The 19,882-nt window shown below is 42.7% G+C and overlaps 2 protein-coding genes and 1 long non-coding RNA gene across 5 annotated transcripts in view; 2 read left to right on the top strand and 1 right to left on the bottom strand.

Moving 5' to 3' along the window:
- The window catches only part of LOC307031457 (uncharacterized protein), a 28,278-nt gene extending 10,133 nt beyond the window's left edge, over positions 1–18,145 (bottom strand). The window contains exons 1-3 of one of the 2 annotated variants that reach the window (XM_079668587.1): positions 18,032–18,145; positions 16,921–17,001; positions 16,636–16,704 (exon numbers count right to left, since the gene is read on the bottom strand). In XM_079668587.1, coding sequence (XP_079524713.1) covers positions 16,636–16,704; positions 16,921–17,001; positions 18,032–18,088 — 207 coding nt within the window. In that variant the 5' untranslated portion in view covers positions 18,089–18,145. Of the gene's footprint in view, positions 1–15,795; positions 16,548–16,635; positions 16,705–16,920; positions 17,002–18,031 lie in introns of those variants that run through there. The other variant, XR_013805970.1, reaches the window with a different exon arrangement.
- Positions 1,567–5,856, top strand: LOC307032462 (general transcription factor II-I repeat domain-containing protein 2-like). 2 transcript variants are annotated; one of them, XM_079670442.1, is made up of 2 exons: positions 1,567–3,784; positions 3,985–5,856. In XM_079670442.1, the coding sequence occupies exon 1, from the start codon at positions 1,681–1,683 to the stop codon at positions 3,763–3,765; it is 2,085 nt and encodes a 694-aa protein (XP_079526568.1). In that variant the 5' UTR covers positions 1,567–1,680; the 3' UTR covers positions 3,766–3,784; positions 3,985–5,856. The 2 variants fall into 2 exon arrangements, with proteins under 2 accessions (XP_079526568.1, XP_079526567.1); XM_079670441.1 differs by having other exon boundaries at positions 1,567–3,788.
- Positions 18,146–18,798: 653 nt separating the features above from the next.
- LOC307031459 lies at positions 18,799–19,787 on the top strand. Its single transcript, XR_013805971.1, has 3 exons — positions 18,799–18,926; positions 19,526–19,571; positions 19,654–19,787. It is a non-coding gene; the product is annotated as an uncharacterized lncRNA (long non-coding RNA).
- The last annotated feature ends 95 nt before the right edge of the window (positions 19,788–19,882 follow it).

The following is a 19,882-nucleotide window of genomic DNA, read 5'->3' as shown; positions in this document are numbered from 1 at the left end:
AGTACGTCTCCTTGGGTGAGGCAGAGTCGGGTACCCACAACGTCACCTGTGGTGTCCCTCAAGGATCAGTTCTCGGCCCCACCCTTTTCACACTCTATATGCTCCCCCTTGGCTCTATCATCAGCCGACATGGAGTATCATTCCATTGTTACGCTGATGACACCCAATTGTACCTCAGGATCAACCCTACCTCCTCTGCAGCCCTGCCTTCACCCACACTCACTACCTGCCTGGAGGAGATACAGGCGTGGATGAAGCTAAACTTCCTGAAACTCAACAGCTCCAAGACCGAAGCCATTATAGTTGGCACCCCACATCAGGTTCGGTCATCCACCATCACGACCATCACCTTCTCCGGCCACGACATTACCCTCTCCTCAACAGTCACCAACTTGGGTGTGAAAATGGACGCCCATCTGACCTTTGAGGCCCACATTAAACAGCTGTGCAAAAACTCCTTCTATCACCTCAGGAACATCGCCAAACTCCGCCCCTCACTCACTCTGTTTGACGCGGAAAAGCTAGTCCACGCCTTTGTCTCCTCAATGCTGGACTACTGCAATGCACTCCTCATCGGGATCCCTAAGAAAAGCATCCAGAGGCTCCAGTACATCCAGAACAGCGCTGCTAGGATCCTGATGAGGGTGCGCAAATATGATCATATCACCCCCATCCTGAAATCACTTCACTGGCTCCCTGTGGAATTGAGGATCGAATTCAAGGTCTCCGTCCTCACACACCAGTGTATCTATGGAACAGCCCCTCCATACCTCAAGGAACTCCTCACCCCCCTTACCTCCGTGCGGACCACCTGCTCTAGCAACTCAAACCTCCTCAAACCCCCGAGGACTAAGCTCCGTACCATGGGAGACCAGGCCTTCTGCTCGGCTGCCCCCAGTCTGTGGAACGCTCTCCCCGACCACATGAGAGCATCACAGACCGTGGAGGTTTTTAAAAAAGGCCTCAAAACCCACCTCTTCAATAGAGCCTTTCCCTAGACCTTTTATTTATTTATTATCACCCTTTTATCTTATTTTATTCTTTTTACTTATTTATTTTTATTTATTGCTTTTTATTCTTTTTACGATGTTAGCACTTCGGGATTTGAATGCAAATATGAAGTGCTTTATAAATTAAAGCCATTATTATTATTATTATTAATGTTCCGCCACCTCCGGAGTCGGCTTGACTCGGTTTAAAGAATGCACAAATGTGTTTAATCGTTAATGTCAGATATGTACTAAATATATTTGTTCCTGCTCAAGATTAGATTCAACTTTATTGTTATTGCAACGAACGAAATGAGACAACAAAATGCAGTTTAGCTTTTAACCAGGGGTGCATCACGCAGTGAAAAGTAATGTGCACAACAGTAAACAATTATCACAGTAAATTATGTGGATTAAACCACATTTATTTAGTTAAAATTAAATTAAATGTAGGCTAGTGCATGCATTTCAACTCGCGAACATATGATACATTAAATGATCGTGAGGATGATGATTGAAAATCGTTTGTTTGAGCCAGGCTGCATTTCCTGATCTAAAAACATAGCGATGGTTTTGTACTTACGCCAATCTGAATTAAACAACATTATTTTGTTAAATAAAAACATGGTGATGTTTAGTAAATGATTACATGTCTCTTATTTAGCACAGAATATGATCCTATCCGTGACATATGGATCTTAACAAATATCCGCTATATCAGATACCTGTAGATCAGGGGTGTCCAAAGTACGGCCCGCGGGCCAACTGCGGCCCGGGATCCATTTGTTATTGGCCCGCAGCAAATTATAAAAATAGAATAGAATGTGGCCCACACATGAAACTTGCACTTGACTTTATTGTAGTTCTTAGTTTGACCAGTAGGTGGAGCTACTCACTAGCTGCAGTCCTAATGCAGCTTCTCCACAAAAAAAAGTTTCAAATAAAAAAAATCCGTGACGACAACATGGCAGAACCAAAGAAACGCAAGATAGCAAGTGAATGCAGAAAATTTCAAACACAGTGGGAAAATGAATATTTCTTCAAAGAAGTCAGGGGGAAATGTGTCTGTTTGATTTGCAATGAAACGGTTGCAGTGATGAAAGAGTACAATGTACGACGACACTACGAAACCAAGCATCCGACCTTCACGTCCTACACTGCTGCTGAGCGAGAGGAGAAAGTCAAGCAAATGATAGCTAACCTGCAGGCTCAACAACAGTACTTTTACCGTGCTAACAAAACACAAGAAAATGCTACAATAGCTAGCTATGAGGTAGCTCAACTCATAGCGCGCCACGGGAAAGCTTTCTCAGACGGTGACTTCGTTAAACAGTGCCTCATTAAAGTCGCTGGAATAATGTGCCCGGAAAAGATGCAGGAATTCAACAACGTGAGCATGTCCAGAAACACAATTGTGCGGCGAATCGAAGACTTGTCAGCTAACATACAAAATCAAGTGTCACATAAAGCTTGTGCTTTTGATTTTTACTCGATTGCATGTGATGAAAGCACAGATGCCACAGACACCGCACAACTGTTAATTTTTTTGCGGGGAGTTGACGATAACTTTTGCATTACGGAGGAGCTGCTTGATCTTCGGAGTCTAAAGGGCACAACAACGGGTAAGGACATTTTTGAAGCCGTGTCAGGTGCAATTAACAAGATGCAACTTAAATGGGACAAGCTGTGTGGAGTTGCAACGGACGGGGCTCCCGCTATGACAGGCGAGCGCAAAGGAATGGCATCTATGGTGTGCGCCAAGGTGCGAGAGAGTGGAGGCGAGGCTGTAAAATTGCACTGTATCATCCACCAAGAAGCTCTCTGTGCCAAGACAGTCCAGCTTGGCGATGTGATGACCACAGTTGTGAAAACTGTCAACATAATTCGAGCACGAGGGCTCTACCACAGAGAATTTCAAGCTTTCCTATCTGATGTCGATGCTGAATACGGGGACGTACTCTATCATTGTGATGTGCGCTGGCTTAGTCGCGGCTCCGTGCTTAAGCGGTTTTATTCCCTGAGATCAGAAATTGACCAGTTTTTGAAAGAGAAGGACCGACCTCTTCATGAACTGAGTGATCCTCTATGGTTGGCAGACCTGGCCTTTCTAGTTGATCTTACTGGTCATCTTAACTCACTGAACAAGAGCCTACAAGGCAAAGACCAGCTTGTACCACAACTTTATGCACACATGAAAGCATTCTGTGCGAAGCTTCGTCTTTTTGAGACACAACTACGCAACTTCAACCTTGCGCACTTCCCTACGCTGTCCGAAATCAAATGTGCTCATCCAAAGGTCGACCTCTCTGCTAAAAAGGGGAAATATGTGTCTGTGATCACAACTCTTATGACATCATTCAATCAGCGCTTCCAAGATTTTTCTGTCATTGAGAAAGAAATCAAGCTGTTCTCAACTCCCTTCCTGATGGATGCAGAAGAAGTGGAAGAGAGTCTGCAATTAGAACTCATCGAAATGCAGTGTGATGATTCTCTGAAGAATCAACATCAGCTCCTCTCCCTACCCGACTTCTACCAGAGCTTGGAAAAGGCCAAGTTTCCTCTGATGCGACGCCACGCAAAAAGAATGACGAGTCTGTTTGGCACAACATACATATGCGAGCAAACATTTTCTCTGTTAACTCTGAACAAAAGCAGATTGAGAACCAAAATGACCGACAGCCATCTCTGTGATGTCCTTCGCATCTCAACCACCAAACTTACTCCTGACCTGCCAGCCATCCTTCAGTCCAGAGCGCAGCATCACTGCTCCCATTAAGTGCAACGCTGTTCCCATTGTAGGTGAGTTAAAATATATTGCACAGTATTCATGTGTTCAAAAGCCCAATTACTTAATAAATTCAGTCAATTAAAGTTGATAACATTTTTCTAAAAAACGTTAGCTGATGTGTTAACAACCGCAATAAATTATTTGCATAACTAGGTTAAATAAAGCCCACCCTTTCCCTTGTCCTTTTATTTTTCCCTCTTTATACAGGGCTGTGAAGGGGGTCCCCATCCTGACAAAGAAGCAATCTGAGGCTGCAGTTTTGAGAATGAGCTGCCAACCCTTTTTGTAAAAAAAAATAAAACCCATACATAGAAAGATGTGATGTATAAAGTTTTTTCTTTAAGTATAATAAATTATCAAGAATAATTTACCTACATTTGATTGATTTTATTTGAAAATAGATAAATGAATACCCATACATAGAAAGATGTGATGTATAAAGTTTTTTCTTTAAGTATAATAAATTATCAAGAATGATTTACCTACATTTGATTGATTGATTTGTATTACTGTTAATACACTAGAGGTGAGGCGATATACCTTAACTTTAGTGAGTGGCCCAACCTTTCGCATATTTTTCTGTATGTGGCCCTCAGTGAAAAAAGTTTGGACACCCCTGCTGTAGATCTATCAGCTGATTATTTCACATGAGTTCCAGTGTGGCAGTTTTCAATCACGGCTCCCCCTGGTGGATTCATGATTCATTGCAGCTGGTTTCATTATAATTAAATGTATTTACCAAGGGGGCGTATCAAGTCCTGCGGGGGGTTTTCCTTTTCAGCAGGGGCCCGAAACGAAGCGCTACATCTGTATAATAGAAGAGTTACGACATCTCTGTTCACTACAATGGACCAGTTTTTTACAGCAATGGCAGATCGTGGAGCCTCTCAATAGTTCCCCGGAAGTTAGCTGAGAGGATCTGCGGCTAGCAGCCTATGGTTGCAGCATAATAGACCGTTCAGAAGGGACTTTTAAAGGTAAGAAGACGTTTAAAGATTTATATTGCGGATATTATCAGAACATCTGAATCAAATTAACTACACATGTGTATTAAAGGATGTGAGTCGATTATCCCTTAAATCAGTATATTTAACGTTTACAGATAACAGATTAGGCTAGGATACCGGATAAAGTTAGCAACACACGTTAACCACGAACAGCCTATTAATCCGTTCTCCGAATGTTATTTCCTCCAACGTTGTGGAATTAGAGAAAAGGGGCTTCTTAACGTGCTTTTATCCGGGGTGGAGGGAGATACATATTAGTTAAACATAACATTGGGGCATGTGATTGTAGTGGGTGGAGGTGGTGAAATGAGGATATCCATCTTGGAGTTCAAGCTAGTATAATATAGTTAACGTTACACAATAATAAGGAAGAGAGCTATTTTTTTGATTCATCGCTATTGATATGGATTTAGAGTGCATATTTGAGACTTCCAAACAGTAAACAAAAACATAACTTATGGGTGAGTTGTTTTAGCAGAGTCATATTATGTCTTTGTGATTCTTTTTTTCAAATTATTATTATTATTTTTTTTTTCCAGAAAAATAAAAACATACATACATACATAACAACACAGCCTGCTAAATGTATCACATATCAAGATATCAAAGTACCACGGCAAACTACACCAGAGACAGGACAATAACTGACAAGACGGACAGGACGGACAAAGGGAACATCACAGAGTTAGAGCATCATCCATGGCATGCACGATCAGGGTTGGGTTGTAACGGAATACATGTAACGGCGTTATGTAATCAGAATTCAAAAATCAAGTAACTGTATTCAGCTCGCGTTACATTTGAAAAACGAGTAATCTGATTACAGTTACTTTCGTAAACCTGAAGTGAATACATTTCGGATTACTTATTGGAATTATTGGTGGAAAGATTTCCTCACAACATTTAATATTCATTACCAAAGGTACAGCCGAATCATCACAGCGCACAAAACCTATTACCGCCGCAGATGGACCAAAAAAGGGAGCGTTTGAAAAAAACGTGCGGGTCCGCTCAGTGAAACAATAACAACGAAACATGGAGGAACAGAAGTCTGCGTTTAAAGTGTGTGTGTGTGTGTGTGTGTGTGTGTGTGTGTGTGTGTGTGTGTGTGTGTGTGTGTGTGTGTGTGTCAGCCACACCGCTCTTTAGCCTTTCTGATGATTCTGAAGGTAAGCACAGTGAAGGCGGTGCTTGAAAGGCGGTGCGTGAAAGGCACTGCACGCTTGTCTTCTCAGAGACTGAGTTAACCCTCCCGCTGCCTCCTGGTGCTGCATAGATTTCATGAAGTGAAGGAGGTCCTGCCAACACTGGCAGGACAGAAGACGACACGCCCGTTCTAAGCCGTGTCCCTCACTCCTCACATCCCATCCCCCAAAAGTTTATTATGTTGTTAAATCGTTTCAGATGTTATGTTTCAGTTGTGCTCTTGATAAGCCATTAAAACACTAAAAACACGTTCAGTTTCCTTTAGCTTTTTGTGCCTCCTGTTCACCAAAACATACCCATCTGTGATGGAAAAAGAAAGTAATCCAAAAGTAATCTAAAAGTAATCTGATTACGTTACTTTTTTAAGACACGTAACTGTAACTGTATTCGGATTACTTTCAGAGCCATGTAATCAGTAATCAGTAACTGATTACATTTACAAAGTAACCCTCCCAACCCTGTGCATGATATACATGATACGTGGTACTGTATGTAAACCATCCTGCATACTACAATACAACATATTATATACATCAAATACGTTGTACAGCACATTATAACTTTATTTGGGTTTTCAATTATTTGAAAGGGTGGAGCTCTCCATCACTTCAAGTCACAACCACAAAAGGGCCCCATATTTTCATGTAGATATCCATTCTATTTATCATTTTATAGCATAATCTTTCATAGGAGGAGATTTTGGCTTTTTCGTCCATCCATTCCTTAAAGCAGGGGTGGGGAACCTTTTTCCTCTCAAGAGCCATTTCAATTTTTTCAACATCCTCCGAGGGCCGTACAAATGATTGACCTCTGCTTACAAATACAAAAATCACAGCCCATTCATTTCGCCTTTCTTTCATGCTGTGCAAAGAAAAAGCAACCTCTTAATCCAGATATTTTACCATGACTCGCGCATGCATGCACATGCAGGGTGCATCAAAAAAATCATTTTTAACCTGCTGATCTGTTAAGGGGATAAAAATGTTCCAATTCATGTTGTAATAACGTATGCAAAATATTTTCTGATCTGAAGACATTTGAGGTAATCTACTCTTTATTCTTTGTGTTGGTGTACTTTTATTAAGGATCATTGCCATATGAGTTGTACTTTGGTATATTTAATGAGTAAAATAAAAATGTCTATTAGTTTTATGTAATTTTGTGTTAATTACATGCAGCTAGCTACTGTTTGCTAGTCATCCTGCTAACATTAGTTATTTGTCTAAGGTTCGCCTGTGTGCATGTTTTATGTCTTATTATAAGTGAGCATGTAGTGGGCTTGCAGATCTGCTATTTTTGGCAAGTTTCCCCTCTGAATGGATGCTAAGGTTCAAGTGGATAATGCATGCTAAGGTATTTTTTTTTATTTTATTTACTAAGGTATATTTGTAACACTATCCTTATTCATCATTTGACTGTAGAAAACAAAAGACTAATACATTATTTTGTGTTAAACCACTTTATATTTTCAGGCAATCTAGACCACTACCTGCCCCAGTATCCGGCTCTCATAAGATGCTGCCCTCGCCCGTAGGCTCACGCCAGAGGAGCCGTAGCCTGGTCTTCGGTCTGGGTGCCAGCATCACCAATGCGGATGGCATGATTACTGGGGCCAAACTGCCAAGTGGTCGTCAGATCTTGCGGTGCATGCTGTACAACTGTGATGTGCAACTACATGACAAGCGACCCGGTATGAATGGAGCCTTGTCACGCTTCATGGCAGCCAAAGTAGTCCTGGAGCAGGTGCGGCCATTTTACGCCAAGGCCAATATCCCAATGGTGAGCGATCGGGGTGCGTGCAACAAGATGGTGGAGCTAGTTGACGTCAACAACAAGCTGCGGCGCATTCCACAGGCCAGGCGCTCCAGTAAGGCTACAGCTCGACAGGTGGATGCAATGGAGCGCAGGCTAGATTCAACATTCCCACTGTGGTCTCCAAACGCAGAGGAGAAGATCTGCAATCCAGAGGACATTGCTTTCCTGGCTAGCATGAAGGGAAACAGAGTGGCCACATTTGGCGCATTCGACGCCAAGTTGCAATCCAAGGTAAAGCGGCGACAGAAGCGTGAAGCTGGGGCAGCTGCCCGGCAGTCACACTTTACCAGTGAGCAGCAGGAAATGAAAGTGAAGTCCAGAATGGCGATGTTGGAGAGCGAAAGTGATGAGGATAGCGTTACAGATGAAATAGCCACTCTACCGGCTGAGAACACACCCCCTTGCAAGCATAAGAAGACTGGCACCACAGCCTTCATTCCACCCGACATCCTCCGCCGGCCAAGTCTCGTGTCACTGGCTACACGGTTGAAGATCACACCGATGCAGCAGGCTGCCTTCACGCGCGGCTTGATCACAGGGTCGGGCGGCAATTGTGCAAATATTTCAGCATCCTACGCGACAGCAGATCGATCACGCCGCCAAGTGCTGGAGGTTGTCAATAAAGAACACCAGAAGCAGTGGACACCATCTCCCATGTGCACCCTGCACTGGGACAGCAAGTTGACACCGACGCTCAGCAATGTGCGCCAGTTGGAGGAGCGTTTGACAGTGGTGGTTGGAGATGCGGAGCAGCTCAAACTGCTTGGTGTGCCAGCATATACAAAGGGGAAAGACGAGGCGTGCGGCGAGATCATCGCCCGCCTGACATGCAAGCTACTGCAGGACTGGTGCTGTGCCGACCAGGTTGTCAACATGGCATTTGACACCACTGCATCAAACACAGGTCATCTCACAGCAGCCTGCATTGCCATCCAGGTCTCACTTGATAGACCACTGCTTTGGTCCGGGTGCCGGCATCACATTGGTGAGGTGCTCCTCAGCCACATCTTCACTAACCTCAAGGTGGAGGCATCACGCTCACCAGAGGTTACCTTGTTTAAGCGTCTGCAGGACAACTGGAACTTGTTGCCGCACAAATACAGTGGCCCATTGTCCCGCTACATTACTGCCAACGCCGAACAACCGTTCCTGGGCAAGTTACGTGCTGAACTCACTGTGTCTGCTGCAGCAGTGATAGACTACAAGCGAGGCGACTACCATGAGTTTGTGCAGCTGTGCCTTGTCTATCTGGGTGCAGATGATGCAGCACAGACTCCAGTTAACTTCCAACGGCCGGGAGCTCTGCACAAGGCACGCTGGATGGCCAAGCTCCTCTACACTCTCAAGCTGGCTTTGATGGAGCAGCATATCGCCTTGCTTCCCCAGGGCACCATCACCACACGGCAGCAGGTGCCGAAGATTCGGGCGTTTGCCAACTTCATTACGCACATCTACGCAACATGGTGGCTGACCTGTGACACAGCCGTAGATGCCGCATGGAATGACCTCAAACTCTACCACAACCTGTACACTTACAAGTCTGTTGACGAGGGCATTGCAACCTCGGCCATGAAAGCACTGGAGAGGCACCTCTGGTACCTGACCGGTGAGATGCTGCCCCTGGCACTCTTCAGCAACAAGGTGCCAGCTGATGAGCGGCGTGCACTTGCGGATGCCATCTTGGAGCACAAGCCAGATGATCTTCCCATGCGAGCCCCACAGCAGCGCTTTGGCACTGGTTTCGGCAAGCCAAAGTTTCCAGTCCTCTCGCCGACCACCAGGTTGGCCGACCTCGCCAACCCAGACTGCTGGTTTGGAATGCACCAGCTGCACATCGATCCAGCATTTCTCTCACTCACTGTAGAGGATTGGGCTACCAGTGCATCATTCCAGGCAGGTGTGGTGAATGTGCGTGCAATCAACGTCGTGAATGACTGTGCCGAGCGTGGAGTCAAACTCACATCAGACTTTGTGGCAGCAGCCAAGAGTGAGCAACATCTGCAGAATGTGCTTCAAGCAGTTGAGCATGACCGCTGTGAACAGCCCAATCTTCGCCGCTGCAAGCGCAAGCTGAACACAGTGAAGGACTAAACTAATGACATTGAATTGAATTGAATTGAATTGACTAGGACTACATTTTCAACCATTTTGCAGTGATGTTCAATACAAATGTCAACGTTTCTTCTTAAATAAACACATTTAGGTCCTTTCAAAAACATCTTCTCGATAACTATTTGTTGTATTTTTGAGAAATTGCCATGTTATGTTATCCATAAATGGGAGTTCTAAAAGCACCGAAAATGGCACTTTTTGGCAAAATGGCAAAATTTGACATGCTGCGTTGCGCCTCTAAATCTGAATGAAATTTCCTCAAACTTTGCACAAATCATTTGTATAGACATTGGAACAAAATGCAACACCTAACAGTTTGATATTTTGAGATTAAATCTTTTGCATTGCATTTTGATGCACCGGTTGTGGAATGACCACCAAAACCGAAAGATATGGACACAAGATGTGTGCAAATCTATTTAGTTTCCTATCCATGTGGACATGTCTTAAGTGTGGGGGGGGGGGGGGACCTAACCTCCTCTTGGGGGGTCCGGAGGCATGCTCCCGGGAAAAATGTTTTTAAATATTGAAGTTAAAAGCATCAATCTGGTGCACTTTGAAAGCATAATTAAGAGATCAATGGATACATCTCTCAACACCCATATGAAACAGAACTGTAAGCAGATTTATTTTTCTTTATGGATATATTTACAAATCACTACCCTTTCAAACTGTATTCTTGTTTATTAATAACAACTTTTTTTTACGGTCATATAGTATTTTATACCTGTTTACTTTATTCTCTTATTTTTTTATAAATATAATGATCATATGAATATGTGCCTTTACCTCACTGGCTTAAGAAAAAGCTTCTTATATTCGTTAGCATAGCTTTAACCAGATGCTAATAACAACAAAGTTATTGACTGTATGATCAGTATGACAGATGAGCAGATCGCCACAGGGCTTTCAACTAAAGACACAGCCACGCATAAACTGCGGCATGTGTACGGCTCCTTATGGGTGCTACAATTTTTGGAAGTGCCTGAGCGACGTTCTGGTGCGCTCCGTCAGAACTGCACCCCTGTCAGACGAGACATATACCACGTGATGACACGTTAGGCTCGTGTTGTGTTCAAGGACCCTGACCTTGCCCAGGAAAAACAGGCACTCGCTTGTTTAATTATTTTGCGGTCTAGATTTCTAAAAATGTTTGCGTGTGTTTATAAATTACCTCGAGGGCCGTATCAAATGGTCTCGCGGGCCGTATACGGCCCGGGGGCCGGGGGTTCCCCACCTCTGCCTTAAAGGATATATCCCTTCTAGTTTTCCAATGTCGCAACGCTATCCTACATCCAGTAATAAGTGCTATTCTGCAACATGAGATCTGGTGGGCATTCAGACCACTTTCCTTTGGTACCATACCTAGTATGCAAAGCATTGGTCCCTGTGCCAGAGAGGAGGCTATTACTGTATTAATGAAGGTAATAATCTTCGATCATAAGAAATCTATCATGGTGCATGAATACAACATGTGCAGAAGAGTGCCACATGTAGTATCACATCTCCAACACAAGTCAGAGCCTCTGAGTCCGAGCCTTGCCATTTTACTTGGAGTCCAATATGTTCAGACGTCACGTAATCAGACGTGTCTGTATTTTCCTTGACACTTTAAACCATGACCTACTAATTTCTCCCCATGTTTCACCAGTTATCTCTTCCCCTATGTCCTTCTCCCAGCATCTCTTAAGGCCTGCAAATGTGGGTGGATGAGACTCCCTCATAAGGTTATAAAAGCATGACGTTTTAGTTTTTAAGTGCCAGTCTCTTTCTAGCCTGACCTGTATCTCTGTTTTTGAAATAAGTGGTGATTGTTTAAGACGTGTCAGGATACAACTCTTTAGCTGCAAGTACTTCCAAAAGTCCCTACCTGGGAGTCTATGCTTTTTCCTTAATTGTTCGAAGGACATAAATTGATCTTCTTCAAATAGATCCCCAATATAAACAATTCCCAATTTCAACCAACCAGACCAGTAAAGTTTTTTTGCCTATTTTCAGATTTGAATTATGCCATAGTGACATTTTACGAGTAAAAGTGGGGTTTGAGCCTGTAATCTAGGTTCTCCATGTTTCCTGTGAAAAGGTGAGGACTGGGTTATCATGAGGGGTGACCCCATTTGTTTGCGTAATAAAAGCATGGATAGGTTGAGGGTTTACAAGGTCTCTCGATAGAAACCCACATTGGGGCTTGTCTGGCTGTTATATATATTTTTGATAGTTGTTTCAAACAGAACGCATAATGATACCAATCTATATGGGGAAGGCCTAGGCCACCATCCTCTATGGCTGCATATAGTTTTGTGCGATTTATATATGGTCTTTTGCCATCCCATAGAAAGTTGTATATAACTTTATTATATTTCAATAATGCATTGCGTGGTAAGCTTAATGGTAGCGTATAACTTAAATAGTTCATTTTAGGGACTATTACCATGTTTAGAATATTGATTTTCCCCAAGAGTGATAACCCCAGCTTAGTCCAATTTTGTAAAATAGATTCTATTTTTTCGATTAATGGAATTAGGTTGTTCATCATTATGTCTTCCAGCTGTGGAGTGAGCTTGATACCCAGATATGTTAGGCCAGATGGCCGCCATGCAAATTGCCATCCCTGTCTAACACTAGGTGGGCAGAGTCTCGATAGGGGCATTGCCTCAGACTTTGAACAGTTTATTTTGTAACCTGACGCGTCTGAAAAAGAGTAGATCACGTTGAGGATGTGAGGCACTGTTGTTGCGGGGCTTCTGGTCAGTATCAAAATGTCATCCGCATACATGAGCAGCTTATGTTCCTCTCCACCAGCCTTTATTCCCACTATTTTGTCATTTTGCCTAATAGCAATTGCTAATGGTTCAAGTACCAGCGCAAAGATTAAGGGAGATAAAGAACAGCCCTGCCTTGTTCCCCTATGAAGCTCAAAAGGGGGGGATTTCCTGCCATTTGTTACCACAGATGCCTTAGGATTTTGAGATAATAATTTGGCCCATTTAATAAAAGATGGACCAAGGCCGAAGTTCTCCAGCATCTGGAAAAGAAACGTCCAATCTACCCTGTCAAATGCTTTCTCAGCATCAAGCGATAGAGCTACAGTTATATCCGGTTCATTTCCAGCTTGCCACATAAGATGAAGCAACCTGCGGAGGTTGTCAGACGATGTTCTATTTTTAATAAAGCCCACTTGGTCTGGGTGGATAAGTTTTGGTAGACAACCCTCCAGTCTATACGCCAAAATCTTGGATTGTATCTTAGCATCAACATTAATCAGTGATACGGGTCGGTAGCTACCAAACTGCTGCAGGTCCCTACCTTTTTTATGAGTCAAAGTGATTAAAGCAGTTTGCATACTGTCTGGGAGGGATCCCCTCTCTAACGCATCTCTAAAAACTCCAAGTAGCCTTGGGGCAAGTAAATCTGAGAAGGCTTTATAAAAATCAGCTGGGAGACCGTCCTCCCCCAGGGATTTACCATTCTGTAAGTCTTTTATGGCCTTTTTAACCTCCTCTAATGTAATGTCCACTCCAGTTTCACCCCGTTCTTCGTCTGACAGGGTTGGGCATCTTATCTCAGATAGAACATGTCTTACATTCTGACCCTAAGGATTATCTGATTTATAGAGATCTTGATAAAATATGTTAAATATAGCGTTAATGTCTGTCTCGTCTGTCTTCAGATTGCCCCTATCATTTTGTATTGCTGGTATTATTGATCGTGTATACTGCTGCTTTGCTCTCTGACAGAAATCTCCCTGTTCTTTCCCCATGTTAATAATATTTCTGTTTAGTTCTGAATAATGTATATTCTACTTTCTTCTGTAATATGGAGTTAAATTCTACTTTTAGTTTGTTTAGTTCTAAAAGGGTAGCGTGGTCAGGCTGGAAAGAGTGTACATTTTCCAAATTTTTTCTTTCCAGCTCCAATTCCTTAAGCCGTTGCACCAATTTATTTTTCAGATATGAACAGTGTTGAATGAGTCGACCTCTAATGACTGCTTTAAATGCATCCCACTCCACGGCTGTGTTTGAAACTGAGCCTTCATTATTCAGCCAATAATCCATTATTTCGTTTTTTATAAATTCCAGGGACTGTCCATCTCGGAGTAGGGATGTATTAAATCTCCACCTAGTGGGTGGGGTTCTTGGCATTTGGCCTAAACGAAACGCTATCCCGACCGAAGCATGATCTGATATTAAGATGTTACCTATGGACGTTTGTTCTGTAATAGAAATGAGTGACTTTGAGATAAGAAAATAGTCTATCCTTGAATAGGATGTATGTGGGTTGGAGTAAAAGGTATATTCCCTTTCCAACGGGTGGAGAAATGTCCATACATCCACTAATCCCAACTCTTTTTCCATTGCATCAATAGCTTTCTGAGTCCCTGAGGTTCGTATTATACCCCGCCTATAGGTTTTATCAACTTGAGGGTCCCTAAGTTGGTTAAAGTCCCCGCCTAATATTATATACGAGTTTCCGAATTGTCTTATATTATTGCTGACGTCTATAAAGAAACCTGGCAAGTCCGCTGTTGGGGCATATATATTCATAAAAGTACATCTAACACCATATAATTCAATATCGATAGCTATCCATCTCCCCTCTTCATCTGATTGTTGTTTAAGTATTTTAATTTTGAGATTCTTTCGTATCAAAATGGCAACTCCCCTCTGGCTAGAGGATCCAGCGCTATAAAAAACCTGTCCTACCCAGTCCCTCTGAAACAACAAAGAGTTAGTTTTTTTCCAGGTGGGTCTCCTGCAAGAAAGCCAGATCAGTTTTTTTTTGTTTTAAATACAGTAAAATCTTCTTCCTTTTAGTGGCTAGGTTAGCACCCTTAACATTCAATGATGTCAATCTAACCAGATCACCCACTATCCAATTCCAGATGTATAGGTACCAAGATTATTTGAAAAACTGCAACCAGAGCAAACGTTAAGAGCTCCAGCCATACTGAAACATGCCCTTGTAAGACGACAGACTTAACATAAAACAAAACACATACATGACATAGAAAAACTACGACTACGAGCCAAAGCAGAACATGTGGCTCTCCTCCTTTAACTAAACTTCTATAGTGCATCCTGTGAAAAGGATCCCTGAATGCCACGCCCCCCCCCCCCCCACCCCCACCCCCAAAGACTGTTATTTATATGTGTTATCCATAAATAAAATCGCCCGTCTCTTCAACCACTACTAAATATTAGTGTGTCTTCCAGGGGGAAAAAAGGAAATAAGAAGCTATGAAAAATAACCCAATAGATAGGCATGCTGTAGAATTAATTAGTAAATTATAACTCAAAATGTATAAAACAAGATACATACCAGACCGACATAGACTGGGGCACATTCACGTAGGTGTGCGTGTACACACAAACACACCCATGCAGTGGTAAAATCGTAATGATAAATAGATAAAGTAAATCTACCTGCATACCGACCCAAAACCTGTATGTAGGCGCAGCCACATCCATGGGGAGTAATAAACTCAGACATTTCCCTGAGATAATATCTAAATCCAGGGGTGTAACTTTGGTTTGAGAAGTGGGGGGGACACAAAAACAGGGGGTCTGGGGGCTCTCCGCAATAAAACCTTTCTCGATATGAATCTCATTTCCTGCATTTCTACAAACATTTAGGGACTATGGTGATAAAAAATACGGGCAAAAATGTAGTTGGCCATAAAGATAAATTCTGCCAGAAAGAAAAATACTAAAATATGTATAAGGAAAAGCTGTCTTACTTTCTTAATTCTTTAATATTGTGGCCGATAGCCAACACTGAAGATAATCATTTCACAAAGTCAAACATTTTCAGAATTAATGTTTGTGTGATTAAAATAAAGATAATGTGAGATTCAATTTCCACTTTGTTTTTTCTTCTTCTTTTATTTATGGTCATACAACAAATGATTCAAAATATGACCAGACGAACCAAAAACAGGTAAAAATAAATAGAAAAATGTAATATAATGGCTTAGGTCGAAGGTTTAAGACAAACAACAGATTATCAAACTTTTAATATAAAAAAAATGTTTCATCGTCCTCAATCTATCCCTTCAATCCCATCTCTCCATGTGTCCTTTACTGTCCTCTCTGCTCTTCTCAGCTAAAATAACTAAACACATGCTTCCTCTACTCATTCGCAAGGATAAACTCCTGACAAATCTCCCTGGCGTGCTAAGAGCTGTACAGAGCTCACAATTTTTAATAGACACCGTCTTGATTCCTGTTGCTGTGCAGCTTTGGCTGAAGAAAGCTGGATATTGACTGGTGTAGTTTGTTGGCAGTGGGTAGTGACAGCAACTCTGTGTGCATTGCTTTGGACATGTTCTGCACATTTTTGAATTGCCTTTTTCCAGTTTCGGAAACCAGTTTTGCAAAAGGTTGGATCTGCATTCTTGGCCAAATGTGATCTTCCGTGCCCAAAAGCTTGAGCACAGAAAAAACACAAGATTCCATTGACTCCTGGACTGTAGTGGAGCCACGGAAATTCACGGTACCACTTTTCTTGGAATCTTAACGTTTTGTTGATAAGCTGCTGCACTACAATGAGCTTTGGGTCAACATGGTTTGGTTCAGCTTTCTGCTTGCCTGCCTGCACTTCTCTCCTTATGTTTGTCTCCTCAGGTCTCTCCTATAAAATATGACAATATGCTAGCCTGTTGCTGACATGAGACATCATTGAAAATACCAAATAACCTGACCCTTTATACAGCACTTACCTGCAACTCTAAAATGCTTCTTCCTGTCTCACCCTCTCTGTCTTGAAGCCCCTCCAGTTCATCTGATCTCTGATATGAAAGCATGACACAAAAATGTATAGAACAATGCTGGGAAATCATGTTGGTTGTATTATTACTAGTAGTGCACTCAGTCTTGTGAGCAACTAAGTATTTGTTCTGCTTTACATTACAACACTTTAAACGATATTCATACTGTATTCATTTCTTATACACTTCTTCCTCTCATCTCAAATTGAAATCACCTGACTACAGCACTTAACATACCTGCTGCAACTCTGTGCTGCTGCTGCTTCTATCTGCCTCACCCTCCGTGTCTTGAGGCAGCTCCACCTCACCTGATCTCCGCTATGAAAGCAATGGTGTTATAATCATATTGAGCCATTGGTATTGTTGTAATAAAGACCACCTTAACTAAGACCAAGACAACACCAAGACCGGCAAGACCAAGACTTTAAGAGGTCAAGACCAAGACCACGACAACGGCAGGGCGAGACCGAGTCAAGACCGGAGCCAGACTAATGTGAATCCAACACTATTCAAAAAGTGACAATTTTCATTTAAAAACAGTACATTTACAAATTAGTGACATGTGTGTGGTTTGTGTAGCCAAATGTAATAAATTAATCATTAATAAAAGTGTATAAAAATAGGATGGGGCAAGTTATTTGATGAGAGGGGCACAATAAAAGTGGCTTAACATGATAAAGACAGTGTAAAAACTGTGTAAAATAAACTTAAAATACAGTAATTACTATTGGTTTTTGTAAAGGTATTTGTTTTTATTTCATTTAAGTTACAGCCCTTTGTTTTCAGTTGGAGTATTTGTTTTAGTAACTTTAAGTGACAATTTAATTTAAAAACATAAACAGTATTTTCTTTTATATAAGGTAATGAACAGTTTAATATATACTGTACATCCTGGTCTCTGATTTGCTTTAGTTCCAATAAATCGTAATATTGTAACCATTTTTTTGGAGCGGGGGCACTGGCCCCTGTTGCCCCCCCCTAGAAACGCCCCTGCCTCTACTCCTCCGAGTCTGTCCCACAGTCCGCCCGGGGATGTGAGGACAGCGTGAGAACACTGACAGGGAGGCTTGTTTTCTTCATAGAGCAAATGGCGGTCAATATTAACAACAAAGGAGCTAAAACACTTAATAACCTTCATTAATTGTTGGAGAAAGAAGAACATAAGATAGATTGATAAAGACGAAGCTGTTTAACGGGCAACGGAGCCGCTGTGTGTAGAGAGTAACTGCCGGTAAATGCCGCCCGGTAGGCAGCATCAAGCTAGCAAATCCGGCATTAGCCGAACATCAACAGGTGTAGATAGAAAATATGATTATCCTGAGCTAATTTACTGAATCAACCAACTCACATCTCCTTTCTTTCTTTTCACCCAAGCACTAATCTGCTGCTGCTGTTGGCGTGTCATTGTTTTTTTCTGTCACAACCGCAGTAGGCTACCTGATCATCCTTCATTGGGCTATTTATAGTTTATTCACGCGACGTTCCTAGTCGCATGCGCGCGCAGCCACAGAGGCAGGCTGTCACCGTCCAGCTCCTCCGTGGCGATGACGGGCAGTCTGCGGTTAAAAATAAACACATTTGAAAGCGGGGGGGACACATACGGGATTTGGAAAAGTGGGGGGGACATGTCCCCTCTGTCCCCAGTGGAAATTACGCCCATGTCTAAATCAAACCCCTTCAGAGACAGAAGGATTACAACAACCAGGCTCAATATATGTAATATGTTAACATCATGTGGAACCAATGCTCTTACTGTGAATAGCAAGCAGCGCAGCAACATGTGTCTCCACCAACCTGTGCGGTAATTTAGAGTCCGAAACTGGCCAGTTCAATAACCGTGGTATTCAGTCCAGTGTTCCAAGGAAACCCGCTGCTGCATCCGGCGAGGTGAAGATATGGGATCGGTTGTTTACCGTAGTCTTAAGAGTTGCTGGATACAACATAGAGTACGGTATTTTGCGTTCTTTGCTTCTTCACCATATCAAACTTCCTACGCTGCTGAAGTACCTCCTGAGAAAGGTCCTGGAAGAAGGAGATTTTGTTGCCCTGCCATTTGACTCTCCTCTTGTCGCGGGCGGCCCGTAGAATGGCTTCTCTGGCGCTGAATCTCAGTAAGCGGACCAAAATGTGTCGGCTGCACCCGTCATACTTTTTCGGTCCAACGCGATGTGCTCGCTCCAGTTCGAATTCCATATCCACTTCCAGGTCCAGCTTTTCAGTAAATATGCTAAGCACAAAACCATGTAGGTCCTTTTTCTCAGCATTTTCTGGTATACCCGTTATACGAATGTTATTCCGCCTCCCTGCATCTTCCAAGTATGTGACTTTATCTTGTAGCTTTTTCACGTCTGCTGCGGTAGCATCTATGCTAGCACCTCGGCTGTTGCTAATGTCCTCTAGGTTAGAAATCCTCGCTTCAGCCTCCGACGTCCTTCCTCCAAGCTTCTCCACCGTGCTCTGTAGTACTTCCAGGCCCATTTTCACATTGATCACATCTGCTGCAATTCCTCTCAGGAGGCTGTTGATGCTTGCAAGTTCAGATTTTGTGTCGTCGGCACGTGTTGCCTGTCCGCCGCCTTGAGCTTCCATCTCTGTCGGGATCTTCTTCGGATTCCTTGTTGTTCGAGGTAGATTTTGCTTCGGTTCCTGCGACATCCTGTCTTATACCACTATCTGAGACTATTTTAGTCGAGTTTGGTCCAGTTTTATAACTGTGGCATGGGGGCAGAGTAGCTCAGCGGAGCAGAGCAAAGGGCTAAGCAGCCATGATGGTCACTTTCTTCACCGGAAGTCCATGTCTTTGTGTTTCTGTTGATTATTACTTCTCTGTATTATGTTGCAGCTCAGCTGGTTTTGGATTGATGGCAAAGTGAGAGTGGAAACACAAGGTACGTTTAAAATAGGTCAGCAATGTCCCATCCTATAGGTTGCTAGATGTATCTAACCCTTTCTCCTGTCTCCCTCTTTCAGCACAAGAACGCCAGGGGGATTCAATGGAGCCTGAAGACCTGCAATGAGACCCTCACCCTGCACCTGAGTCTCAACTCCCAGAGTTTTGCAAGCCTCTCCCTGTTCCTTATTTTTGATTAAACAGACATTAAGCTTCCCAACTGTGTGGTCTTCGTTTTGTGAAAAATATGATTACCTCACATATTTTGTTGCTGTTGTGGTCTTTTGTGATAGTTAAATTGCTCCTGCT

The sequence above is a fragment of the Notothenia rossii genome, assembly GCF_949606895.1.
Source record: "Notothenia rossii genome assembly, chromosome: 3".
NCBI classification, from domain to species: domain Eukaryota; kingdom Metazoa; phylum Chordata; class Actinopteri; order Perciformes; family Nototheniidae; genus Notothenia; species Notothenia rossii.
Note: the sequence above shows the minus strand (reverse complement) of the source record. Positions and strands in the feature narration are given on the sequence as shown.

Excerpts from the sequence above, each read along its gene's own strand:
- LOC307032462 (XM_079670442.1), top strand. The coding sequence starts at position 1,681 with ATGGATCTTAACAAATATCCGCTATATCAGATACCTGTAGATCAGGGG.